General features: G+C 52.6%; 1 protein-coding gene across 1 annotated transcript in view; it reads left to right on the forward strand.

Moving 5' to 3' along the window:
• Positions 1-4,786: 4,786 nt before the first annotated feature.
• Positions 4,787-13,206, forward strand: part of OAS3 (2'-5'-oligoadenylate synthetase 3) — a 44,119-nt gene continuing 35,699 nt past the window's right edge. Inside the window, exons 1-5 of the mRNA XM_043559165.1 lie at positions 4,787-5,132; positions 8,069-8,351; positions 9,992-10,167; positions 11,451-11,689; positions 12,984-13,137. Of these exons, the coding sequence (XP_043415100.1) occupies positions 4,794-5,132; positions 8,069-8,351; positions 9,992-10,167; positions 11,451-11,689; positions 12,984-13,137 (1,191 nt within the window). The 5' untranslated portion in view covers positions 4,787-4,793. The remainder of the gene's footprint in view (positions 5,133-8,068; positions 8,352-9,991; positions 10,168-11,450; positions 11,690-12,983; positions 13,138-13,206) is intronic.

Consider the following 13,206-nt stretch of genomic DNA (forward strand, 5'->3'; position numbering starts at 1 on the left):
TCATCTGTTTTGTCTCTTTAAGTCCTCATATGAGTGAAGTCATAGGATTTTTTGTCTTTCTCTAATTTCACTTAGTATGATACCCCCCAGTTCCATCCACGTAGTTGCAAATGGCAGGATTTCATTCTTTTTGATTGTCGAGTAATACTCCATTTTGTGTGTGTGTGTGTGTGTGTGTGTGTGTGTGTCTGCCCCATCTTTATCCATTCATCCATCGATGGACATTTGGGCTCTTTCCATCCTTTGGCTCTTGTCGACTGTGCTGCTATAAACATGGGGGTGCACGTGTCCCTTCGAAACAGCACACCTGTATCCCGTGGATAAATGCCTAGTAGTGCAATGGCTGGGTCGCAGGGGTAGTTCTATCTTTAGTTTTTTTGAGGAACCTCCATACTGTTTTCCAGAGTGGCTGCACCAGTCTGCATTCCCAACTTGTGTCATCTTCTGAGTGTTTCATGATTATAAACAATGTTACAGTCATCAGTAGATTAAGTGAAAAGCCACATCAATCATACAGTAGTACTATTTTTTTTATTTATTTTAATGTTTATTTCTGAGAGAGAGAGAGAGAGAGAGAGCATGAGGAGGGGAGGGGCAGAGACAGAGGGAGACAGAGGATCTGAAGCAGGCTCTGCACTGTCAGCACGGAGCCCCGACGCAGGGCTCGAACCCACGAACTGTGAGATCGTGACCTGAGCTGGAGGCAGGTCCATCTGGATTTCCTACCAACAGTGCACAAAGGCTCCGTGTTCTCCACCTCCTCACCAACACTCGTGTCTCGTTTGTTCGGGAATAGCCATTCTAATTGGTGTGAAGTCATAGCTTTACGGTTTTGATTTACAATTCCCTGGTGATTAGCGATGGTGAGCATCTTTTCATACACCTGTTGGCCATTTGTGGTCTTCTTCGGAAAAAAGTCCACTCGAGTCCTTGGCCCGTTTTTAAATTGGGCTATTAGTGTCTTTGCTACTGACTGGTAGGAGCACCTTATGATTTTGCAGATGAACCCCTTATCAGATTCACGGTTTGCTAATATTTTCTCCTTTTCCATAGGTTGCATTATTCCCCCGTTGACTGTTTCATTTGCTGCACAGAAGCTTTTCAGTTTGATGTCGTCCCTCTTGTCCAGTTTTGTTTGTCTTGCCTGTACCTCACATATAGTCAGCTGACCTGCAGCAATTTGCCAAGAATACACAATGGGGAAAGGCTAAGCCTTCAACAAACGGCAATGGGAAAGTGGGATACCCACACGCAAAAGAATGACCTAGACCCTTATCTTACACTATACGCGAAAAGCCACTCAACATGGATTAAAGACTAAATCTTATATTACAGGAGGGGCACCTGGATGCCTCAGTCGGGTAAGCGTCTGACTTTGGCTCAGGTCATGATCTCGCGGTCCGTGAGTTCGAGCCCCGCGTCGGGCTCTGGGCTGACAGCTCAGAGCCTGGAGCCGGCTTCGGATTCTGCGTCTCCCTCTCTCTCTGCCCCTCCCCGCTCACGCTCTGACTCCGTCTCTCTCAAAAATAAACATTTGTTAAAAAATCTTATATTAGGGGGGAAACCCACAAAAGCCTTCTCCTGACCTTTTCTATGTTAATTTTATACTCACTGTGTGAAGTCCCACCCAAAATATGGGGAGGCATTTGATTGGAATTACATAAATTAGTTTAGGAAGAAAGACGCTGTTGTTCTATTGAGAATCCCCATCCATGAACTTGGAGTGTCTCCTTATTAATTTTAATCGTCTTTTTTATTTTAATCGTCTTTAATGATGCTGTAACCATTGTAATATGCCACTGCATGGGTCTTTCACATCCTCTGTCATATTATTCCTACATATTTGTTTCTATTTTTCTGTCCTCAGTATGTTCTCTTTAATTGCATTTTGTAGCATTTGGTTCCTGGAAGACCTAAATGTTGCAGAGAGTGTATTTCATTACAACATTTCAAGCGATCTTTATACTCTTCTGAATTTTCTGACTTCATCAATTCTTTTTGCAATAAACTGATTGATGCTGGATTGATGCTCAGAATTGATGCTGAAGGGGCGCCTGGGTGGCGCAGTTGGTTAAGCGTCCGACTTCAGCCAGGTCATGATCTCGCGGTCCGTGAGTTCGAGCCCCGCGTCGGGCTCTGGGCTGATGGCTCAGAGCCTGGAGCCTGTTTCCGATTCTGTGTCTCTCTCTCTGCCCCTCCCCCGTTCATGCTCTGTCTCTCTCTGTCCCAAAAATAAATAAACATTGGAAAAAAAAAAAAAAAAAAGAACTGATGCTGAGGCCCACCCCTCTATGCTCCCAGCCCCTCCCACCCCACCCCTGGCTCAAAAGAAGGTGATTTGGTTGGGGGCGGCGGGGGGGGGACAGGGCACCTGAGTGGCTCAGTTGGTTGAGCGTCTGACTTCAGCTCAGGTCATGATCGCAACAGTTCATGAGTTCAAGCCCCGTGTCGGGCTCTGTGCTGACAGCTCAGAGCCTGGAGCCTGCTTCAGATTCTGTGTCTCCCTCTCTCTGACCCTCCCCCGTTCATGCTATGTCTCTCTCTGTCTCAAAAATAAATAAACATTTAAAAAAAAATTAAAAAATAAATAAATAAACGTAAAAAAAATTTTTTTAATTTAAAAAATTTGAAAAAAGTTAGGTGAATTTTAACCTAATGCCGCCTTTGAAGCCCCGAGTGAACGCTCCCAAATACCACCCCCCCCACGAAGCCCTCCCTGCACACCCCTGTGTCTGTGACGTCAGGGCCCCTCCCCCGAGCTGCTCAGAGCCCTTCCTGCCCTGCAGAAGCACTTTCTCCCTCCCGTGTTTCAGGCCAACACAGCCTACTTCCTCCAGCCCCACATCTGTCTCGGGTGTCCCACAGACCCCAGTTCGCCCGCGGGGCCTCTGCTTAGCATCTGGCAGCATGATCCAATGTGTTCCCCTCTTCCCTGTGATTTCTAGAGCCTAGGGCGGCAGTTGACAGCTTGTGTACGTGATCGGTCCGCCGTCTTCATCCAGTCTTGACCCTTCCCTTTCTCCCTCCTCAACATACCTCAGCTGTCCTGGTCCCTTGACGGTGATCTTTCTTGATTTCCCACCTGTTGAGTTGCAGGACACTTTTAACATATCTTTGCTGTCATTTTGGTGGGATCTCGAATGTGCGTTCAGCATACTATCTCAAATGGAGGATTTCTTTCTTTTTTAAATGAATGTTTATTTATTTATTTATTGAGAGAGAGAGAGAGCGCGTGCGCACAGGGAAGGGGCAGAGGGAGAGGGAGACACAGAATCCGAAGCAGGCTCCAGGCTCTGAGCTGTCAGCACAGAGCCCGACGCGGGGCTCGAACCCACGAACCGTGAGATCATGACCTGAGCTGAAGTCGGACACTCAACCGACTGAGCCACTCAGGCGCCCTGACAAATGGAGGATTTCTAAAGTGACCTGTGAGTCAGGGAGAAGACTAATTAATAGGAGAGCTTGAAAGCATGACCTGATGGCTGAGGGCACCCGGCTTGAATCCCCTCCACAATATCAAACGTACAAAATGGGCGTCTTCCTACAACTGAACACCTCCCAGGGATGTGGCGCTCGCTACCCAAAGTAGAAAACCAGGTGTCCACCCCAGTAGCCTGCCCTCTCTTCCTCTGGTTCGCTATGAGCTCTGCAGTTCACCCTCCGACCCCATCTATTTCCTAGAGCTTAAGGCAGACTTCAGAAGGTCCTTGTTCACATTCATTGCTACCCAAGACAGAGTGACTGCTGGATCCCTGAGCGTATGGGACAGAGGACTAAAGAATTTTTGAGTGGGATAGGGAGGAGGGGTTGGACGGCGGCATGGGCGGAGCCTGGGAAAGAGCTCACCTTCTGGTCTTCTGGGTAGAGGAGCCACAGCGAACCCGTCAGAAAGGTCGAGGACAGGTGTGAAGATAGAAACCCCTGGTAGCTTCAGGTCTCCACTCTGCTGCTTACTCTCCGCCTAGTTTTGCGCCGGTCCCAAAGGGACCTAACTCTGGCTGCTTTATAACACCTTGCTATGTAACGTTGCGTGAGATGCCATGGTATACTCATCTTCCTTCCCCGTTTCTCCTTTTTAAAAGAATTCTTCTTCCAGGCAGGACTTCAGAGTATGTCTGAAGTTTTAAAAACTGGGATTCTAAACATTTTGGAATTGCATTAAACGTGTAAATTATTTTTATACTCCTGTAAGAACAGGCGCTCCTGTAAGAACACGGCGCAGTACTGAGAGCGTGGGCTGGGTTCGAATCCAATCTGACAATTTTCCGGCTACGTATGTGACCTTGCCCGAGGTGCCTAGATTCTCTGTACCTTAACTCCGTCCATCAAACGGGTGTGGTAATAATAGCGCCTGGCTGTCGGGAGGATGGAACGCGATGGTTGGACGTGTAAAGCAGCGAGGGACAAGCGTTGCGCAAAGGGTCCTCCATTACTAGCGGTGTTCAGAACGCCCCCTTCAGGCAGAGAGCTCGCGGGGTGCTCTCTGGGTGAACCTCCTCCAGGCCACCAGGCGTGACCATGTCCTCGCGTGTAAATCCTGCACGTTTCTTCAATGCTTCCAGGGTACGTGACGGTGCTCTGTGGACCCGCTGCTGCCGAGGCTTTTTGTTCAGGTGTGTTCAGTGCATCGGAGCTGGGTGGGGGCGGGAGGCTGCAGGGAAGGCGGACCCAGTGCTGGGAGCCGGGAGGCCGAAAAACGAAACTCGGCTGGGAAGGGAATCCGGAAATGGGTGCGAGAGCCCAGAGCTGCTGGCGAGAAACGAAACCGAAACCGAAAGCGGGAGAGGGGCGGAATGCCTGCGAGGCTGGGGAGCAGGGACGCGGGGCGCGGCGGCGGGGCGGCTGGGGCGGCAGCCCCACCCCCTGCCCTCCCGCCGGGCGCAGAGCCCAGGTCGGGGCGCCGCGGGCAGCGGGGAGCGCGCGCGGACCGCGCGGGAGGGCAGCCGGCCGTGGACATGGACGTGTACCGCACCCCCGCCGCCGCGCTGGACAACCTGGTGGCCCGCAGACTGCAGCCGTCCGCCGAATTCGTGGGGGCTGCGCGGCGCGCCCTGGGCGCCCTGGGGACCTTCCTGCGGGAGCGCGGGGGCCGCGCCCCTGCCCAGCCTTGGAGGGTGCTGAAAATCGCCAAGGTAGGCGCCGCGCAGGGGGCAGGGGCAGGGGCTGGGGTAGGGGCGGGGGCGGGGGTGGGGGGAGAGCTCACCTGTAAACAGGAACAACCCATTGCCACGGGCGATGTGGCCCCGGACGGTTTGTATCAGCTCTTTCCATTCATTTCTTTGACACTTTGGAGGCACGCTTGCGGTGCGCCAGCGCTGGTCTAAGTGCCCTGAAAATACACTGCACACCACAGCCCGGCCAAGTGGGTACTATTAACCGCACCCGACGCATGGGAAACTGAGGCACGGAGCGACGAAATGATGTGTCCAAAGCTTGTAAGAGGCCCGGCAAGATTCAAAGCCAGGTCGTCCGATTCTTGCATCTGTGCTCTTACAGGCTGCCTCCATTCAGTCATTCATTCGTTCACTCGCTCACTCACTCAGTCGTTTACCCAGTCCAAACAGACTCCAGTCCTCACACCATGCCTGACCCTAAAGATGCAGAAACCCTAGTATTTCTCCAGTAGCCACGGAGCCTAATTTCCTGCGAAACCGCCCAATAACAATGAACATTGTCTCATTAAATGAGTCATCCCGCGGAATCCTCACATTCAAGGAGGGGTTGACCCTCAAACAGGGGTTTTACGACTGGGGAAACTGGGACTGGGGGTGGGTGAGCCACTGCCCCGGGCCACGTTTTGTCATTTACATGCCTTCCTGCTGCTGTGACCTCAGGATGCCCACAGGCTCAGGCAGGAGACAGGCATCAGCCTCTGTGTCCTCAGCACAAACTCAGGGGCTCTAGGGCTGCAACGAAGGAACTTGGCTGGGGTAGAGGGGACTTGGAGCTTCTCAGGGAAGGGATGGAGACACAGGGCAAGGGACCGGCCCCAGAGCAGCTGGTGGTTTCCTGGGGCTGAGTCTTAGCTTGGGAGGTGGGAAAGAAGGAGAGGCTTGCAGCCTGGGAAACGTGGAGGCAGATTTCTGCCTTTGAGGTGGAAAGGACGAATTTCTTTGGAGCAATAGTTTAAGAGTCTCTAAAGCTCTGGCAGTCCTCAGCTTTCTTGGAAAGCCTGGGACAGTTCTTATGGTTGACTTTAGCTTATGGCCTTCGGATCATTCAAAGCTTTGAAGGAGGCAGTGGTAAGGTGGGTATAGGGCCATGAGCTACCTTTCCAGTCTTCCGATGCTGCTCCCTGCGGAAAAGACTCCTTGGAGAATGGCCAGTTCCAGGGCTGGAATAATGTGCAAGATGAGCCTGGGGCTTCTAGTTGGACCAGAACGCAAAGAAGGGGTGGCTGACCTCTGTAGTCCTGTCAGAAGGACCGCCCTCTCCCTTCTCCACCCCTGCCCAGAGCCAACAGGAAGGGGCTCTCCTGCCCCAGCTGTGACCACCAAAAATGTCTCCCGGTGGCGTGGCCAAAGGCTGAAATTTCTTTAAAAATCCCAGAAGGAGATGGGGCGGCCTGGGTGGCTCTGGTTAAGTGTCTCAGGTCATGATCTCACAGTTTGTGGGTTCAAGTCCCGCATCGGGCTCCGTGCTGACAGCTCAGAGCCTGGAGCCTGCTTTGGATCCTGTGTCTTCCTCTCTCGCTGCCCCTCCCCTGCTCATGCTCTCTCTCCATCTCTCTCTCAAAAAATAAGTAAACATCCAAAAATTTTCTAAAATAAAAACATACATGAAGCACATGTGGCAACAGACTTCCTTAAAAACCCGCTCTTCTTTTGTGTAGGTTTAGAAACGTGCACAATAAAATAAGTATTTTTAAGGGAATTCATCGATGGGGAGGGGTGCAGGAAGAATGTAGGCTTGGAGCCCAGTCTTCTGAGCTGACCTCCCAGGTTCCAAGTACGGTGCCTTCTCTGAGTCAGGTGTCGGTGAGCAACTTCTCTGCGCTTTGTTTCCTCATCTCGTTTGTAAAGTGGGAGCGGTAACAGTACCTTCCTCTCAGGCTTGTTAGAGAGCTTCCGTGAGATGATCAAGCGCAAAACAGGCAGGAAATGCTCGGTTTACAATATTCCTCCGTGCTCTGCCCTGTTCCCCCTTTGTTGGCACCCCCCCCACCGCCATGTGAGGAGCTGGCAGTAAAAAAAAAAAAAACCTGGGATGCCATTGGGATAATTCACCATCCCAGCTCGGTGGGGGAGATGCCCTCTGGAAGGCTAATCTGGTTCTTGGCTTTTCCAGGCTGTGTTAACTCACTTCACAGCCCCGAGGCTCATGTAACCGCGTGTAACCACATCACAGGGACTGTCTGGAAGTGAGATTATAGGTGTCAGACATTTGACAGAGCTCCAGGCACAGGGTAGAGACTCTCATCATGGGAGTTTCCTTCGCAGGTCCTTCGCTGACAGCTTTGCAGAAAGAAACACCCGTCAGAAAGGTCCCGGACATTCAGCAAGTCATATCATGGTTTTGAACTGATCCCAGGCAAAAGCCGAGAACATGTGTTCTGCAAAGCAGAATTTGTTTCACCAGCATTTTGAATTAAAGCTTTTGTTCAATGTTTGCTTATGTTTGAGAGGGAAAGAGAGGGGCGGAGGGGCAGAGAGAGAGGGAGACGGGGGATCCGAAGCAGGTTCTGTGCTGACAGCGGAGAGCCTGATGCGGGGCTTGAACCCACAAACCGTGAGATCATGACCTGAGCTGAAGTCGGACACTTAACCTACTGAACCACCTAGGCGCCCCTAAAAAAACTTTTTTTTTTTTAAATTATAAATTAACAAAAGCTTTTTGAAGTTAGTGGCCAACACTTAGAGATATATGGATTTACAAATAAAACATGCCTTTCTTGAAAACTCAGGCCTGGCTTTCCTCGGCCTGCATTTCTGCATGGCTTCACATGCCAGGGGCTGTGTGCCCACCGTCTCCCCCCACAGCCCGCGTGGTTCGCTCAGGTTGCCTACCAGCCCACTCGGTCACCAGAATCGAAGAGTGCAGAATTCTGAATTGTTTTTTTGCTTCACAGGGAGGCTCCTCTGGCCGGGGCACAGCTCTGAGGGGTGGCTGTGATTCCGAACTTGTCCTCTTCCTCAACTGCTTCAAGAGCTACGAGGACCTGGGCGTTCGCCGTGCAGAGATCCTCAACGAGATGCGGGTCCTGCTAGAATCCTGGTGGCAGAAACCCATCCCCGGTCTGAGCTTTGAGTTTCCCGAGCAGGACGCGGCCAGGGTCCTACGGTTCCGACTGGCATCCACGGACCTCGAAAACTGGATGGATGTCAGCCTGGTGCCCGCCTTCGACGCTCTGGGTGAGGGGTGCCTGACCCATTCCAGGGTCGGGGGCAAGATCCTTAGGAGTAGGACCGGGCTTCCAGTCCTAACCCTGCCACCAGCCTGCTGTGTGGCCTGGGCATCCCTCTCTGGGCTCTCGTTCCCTGACTACACGCATTGAGTGTGGGCCAAGAAAGCCCGGTTCCTCCTGGATCTGCGGTCCTGGCATCTAGAAGCTTGGCCCTCCCTCAAGCAGCTGGGGAGACGTTCCTTCAGCCACTGCCGAGAACAGTGCTGCTCGGCCCTTCCAGAAATACCCCAGGGGGAAGGCACAGCCACCTGGCCTCAGGGGGCTTGGGGACAAGGCCAGCATTCTGCAAAATCTTGTATTTCATCTTAAAGGCATTAATATGATTTTTGAGCTCCCCTTGATAGTATATCCATGCTTGATTTATAATATAGTATATATAATGTGCCCCTGTGCCCACATCTGTAAAATGAAGTTAATAATAATGGGACCGTAGCAATCCATCTTGCAGAGTGTTTGGAAAGACCATGTGCGTGAATACCTGTGATGAACTTGACACATGATGGGGCTGTACGAGTGCTTGCTGTCCTTCTTTCTATTATTATTATTATTATTATTACTATTTCTATTACTATCATTATTATTATTATCAGTGTTCTTCTTATTAACCATGATGTCCTGGGAGACAGCTCTCTTGAACTTATCCAGGTTACAACGTCCTGACGGACAGCCACACTCTCCCACGCTCGGTACACGTATATCAATCACAATAGCTACTGCTTACTCAGTGCTCGACTCCAACAAGCACTTGACCTATTTCATCTCATTAATTCCTCAGAACAAACCTATGAGGTCTGTACTGTCTTGTCTTCCCTTTTCCTAAGAGGGGCACTGAGGCACAGAGATGGACGGTAACTCACCCAAAGCCGCACAGCAAGTAAGCGATGTCGGGGGAGCCCGGGAAATTATGGAGCGCGTTTCCTTTGCCCAGGCCAGGCCCACAGGAAGCGGTGGCGGGAAAGGCCCACGCCGCAAAGGCAGCCAGCTTTAACTTCCAGTCCTGTGTCCGTCACTTGCCAGCTCTGTGACCGGGGGCACAGCCCTGAATTTCTCTGTGCCTCAGTGTCCGCAGCTGTAAGATGAAGTGAAGGCAAGTTGCCCGGTGGGGTTTTGGTGGGGAGACGCGGCACTCGGTGTGAAACTTTAGTGTCGCAAGCATAAAAAAATATTATCACTGCCAAGGGCTCAGAATCCTTTGCCTTACGGTTTCCCCAGCACCGTGCCTTTCCCCTCTGGCACCAATTAAAGGTATGTGCAGTGGCATTTTTGTTCTGCCTGAGGGAACCGTAGGGAGGGAAGAACTACCAGGTTCTAGGTACTCCTGATTCAGCTGGAAGCATCCTTCCTTTGGAGCCGGCTTGGAATGCAGCCGGGCCCTGGGGGCTGCCTGGCCATTTGGAAGGAAGGGGCTCTTCCTTCTGGTCTAGAGCTTTCCTCCCTGCCCCCTGAGAAGCTCCAGGCTCTCTTCCTCATCCTCCAGCCCCCATGCTCGTGGATACCCGCCTCCACCGAACTGCCCTCCTCCCCGCCCCCGGCTCTCCATCCTGTGCCTCAGAACCCTTCCTGACGCACAGCACTTCACTCCCGCAGGACAGCTCAGTTCCGATGTCAAACTCAAGCCCCAGATCTACTCCCGCCTCCTCGACAGCGGCTGCCAGGGAGGCGAGCACGCGGCCTGCTTCACGGAGCTGCGGAGGAACTTCGTGAACGTTCGCCCGGCCAAGCTGAAGAACCTGATCCTGCTGGTGAAGCACTGGTTCCGCCAGGTAAGGTGGCTTCGGAGGGTCCTCGCCCCAGGCATAGGACTGTTGGAATTTGTGATTTCGCGATGGCGAGAATATTTTCTTATGTTCCGTGGCCACTCGTGTTTCTCTTTAGGGAGATATGCCTGTTCATATCATTGGTTTATTATTTTCTTCTGGGCTAGCTGTTTTCTCCTTGTTGGTTTGTTGGAGCTCTTTACATATTCTGGGTGCTAATTCTTACTGAGTTAACATAATGCAATCTGTTCTCCCAGGACGAGGCTGGGACTTCCGTTTTGTTCTTAGGTCTTTTGTCACGGAAAATGTCAGGATTTTCATGTAATCAGGTGTGTTCATCTTTTTCGTATGTGATTTGTACTTGGTGCATCTTGTGTAAGTAGGCTTTGCCTATCCTGACTTTTTTCTTAATTTTTTTTAATGTTTATTTATTTTTGAGAGAGACAGAGCTTGAGCGGGGGAGGGGCAGAGAGAGAGAGGGAGACACAGAATCTGAAATAGGCTCCAGGCTCTGAGCTGTCAGCACAGAGCCCGACGTGGGGCTCGAACCCACGAACCGCGAGATCGTGACCTGAGCCGAAGTCGGGCGCTTCACCGACTGAGCCACCCAGGCGCCCCTATCCTTTCTAAAATTCTTCTCCCATATTTCCTCCCAGAAGGTTCTAAAGTTTTCTTTTCGTGTGGGTTCAGGGCTTTGAACTGTCTGGAATATTTTATCTATGGTATGAAGTAACGCGGAGTTTGTACGCTTCCCGCCTCAGCCTCAGGAATGACCCCCACCCCCGAAACATTCATGTTTGTCGACAGACTGTTGTGTATTGAAGAAGGGGTGCCCAGCCTGTGCCTGGAGATGAGGGAACAGGCCCCCTCCCCCCCAAGATCTTTGGGCACACGGCTTGGTCTTTCTGGTGGACCACTCATCATAAAGCAAGTCTGGGGGGGAGGAGATCCTGAATTCCGGATCTCGTTCAGCCAACGACTCGCTGTGTGGCCCTGGAAAGTTCTGCCATCCGCTCATCTGGAGGATGAGCAGCAGCCTCGCACTGCCCACCCGCCGGCCTCTCTCTGACTGCTCCCCAATCCCGGAGGCTCGCGTCGCATACGCCCGAGGCTTGGCCGAAGCCCCAGGAGCGAGGGCAGATGAGACTCGGCAGGTTGTTCCTGGAACGCGGCATCTCGTCTCAGGCTTCGCCTGCGTCCCGGTGGGCGGGCTCTGCACCCCCCAGACTGAGAGCTCCGGGGAAGTTCTCCAGGGAGCGCTCTCTTCCCCTCCCCTTCCCCTCTAACAGGTGTGCCAGGGGGAGGTGAGGAGGGAGGAGCTGCCTCCAGCCTATGCCCTGGAGCTGCTGACCATCTTCGCCTGGGAGCAGGGCTGTGGGAAGGAGGCCTTCAGCCTGGCCCAAGGCCTCCGCACCGTCCTGGGCCTGATCTGTCAGTATCAGCACCTGTGTGTTTTCTGGACCCTCAACTACGGCTTCGAGGACCCTGCGGTCAGGTGGTTCTTGCGGTACCAGCTCGAGAGACCCAGGTACCTCCCATCACCCCCCTGTCCGCACTCTCCGGGGCTTGGGCCGCAGGAGATAATTAACAATGGTCAATGATCCAACAGGTCTCCTCTCCCGGAGGCCTGCGCGGGGGCCAAAGCCACACGCTGTGCGCTTACTAATTCAGTGGATTCAGCCCCAGAGGGAAATGACAGTCACTAGGGGGCATTTTTTTTTAATTTTTTTTTTAACATTTTATTTATTTTTGAGACAGAGAGAGACAGAGCATGAACAGGGGAGGGTCAGCGAGAGGGAGACACAGAATCTGAAACAGGCTCCGGGCTCTGAGCTGTCAGCACAGAGCCCGACGCGGGGCTCGAACTCACGGACCGTGAGATCGTGACCTGAGCCGAAGTCGGCCGCTTAACGGACTGAGCCACCCAGGCGCCCCACTAGGGGGCATTTTTAAAAAGATTTCTCTAGGGGCACCTGGGTGGCTCAGTCCGTTAAGCGACACCTTCAGCTCAGGTCATGATCTCTCCGTTTGTGAGCTGGAAACCCATGTCGCGGGCTCTGTGCGGACAGCTCGGAGCCTGGAGCCTGCTTGGGATTCTGTGTCTCCCCCTCTCCCTCTGCCCCTCCCCCTGCTAGCGCTTTCCCCCCCCCCCCCGCCCTCTCTCCCTCTCTCTCTCTCTCTCAAAAATAAGTAAACCTTTAAAAAAAAAAAGATTTTTGCGTGAACGTATTTTACACGTGAACATTTTATGCGACACGTAGCATACAAGTACCAAGGGCACATTTTGATGCCTTTCTATAAAGTGAACCCACCTGTGAAAAGACCACCAACGGTGGGGCGTTCTTACTGTTGCTTATTGCGTTCTGTTGCCGAGCAGAGTACTTGCATCGTGTGCATTTATCACAATATGCTTTCCGTCCTGTTCCTCATGGACGGTTTGGTGGTTTCCACTCCGGTTACCATGAGGCTGTTCTAAACAGCCTTGCACGCGCATTTCGGTGTGCCCGCACCATTAGAGAGACACATGGGAATGAAACTGCTTGGTCGCGGGGGTAACTCTGAGTCCCTGGGGGTGGATCCTCCTGTCTGATGATTCTAATGTGCAGAGTGGAGGATCATGACTCTGATGTAATCTCCACGGCAGCCCCCCCCCCCCCGCCCCGCCCAAGGTAACTGAGGCTCAGAGAAGGTAAGTCATCCGCTCTAGGTCACACAGCTGGAAAGGAGAAGAGCTGGAGTTGGAGCCAGGTCTGCTTGACCTCGGAGCCCCTGATCCTGACCGTCTCGCTAACCAGAACCTTCTTGTCCCTCTGGATTTGCAGGCCCGTGATCCTGGACCCAGCTGACCCCACGTGGGACGTGGGGAACGGAGCAGCGTGGCACTGGGATCTACTGGCCCGAGAGGCAGAGTCTTGCTATGAGCACCCGTGTTTTCTGCAGGCGGCGGGGGGCGCTGTGCAGCCCTGGGAGGGGCCCGTGAGTGAGGGGCTCCCAGGATCCTTGTTACGCACCCAATTCGTGTACTCGGTGTTTCCTGAGCATCTG

This window comes from Prionailurus bengalensis, chromosome D3 (genome assembly GCF_016509475.1).
Source record: "Prionailurus bengalensis isolate Pbe53 chromosome D3, Fcat_Pben_1.1_paternal_pri, whole genome shotgun sequence".
In the NCBI taxonomy this organism is placed as follows: domain Eukaryota; kingdom Metazoa; phylum Chordata; class Mammalia; order Carnivora; family Felidae; genus Prionailurus; species Prionailurus bengalensis.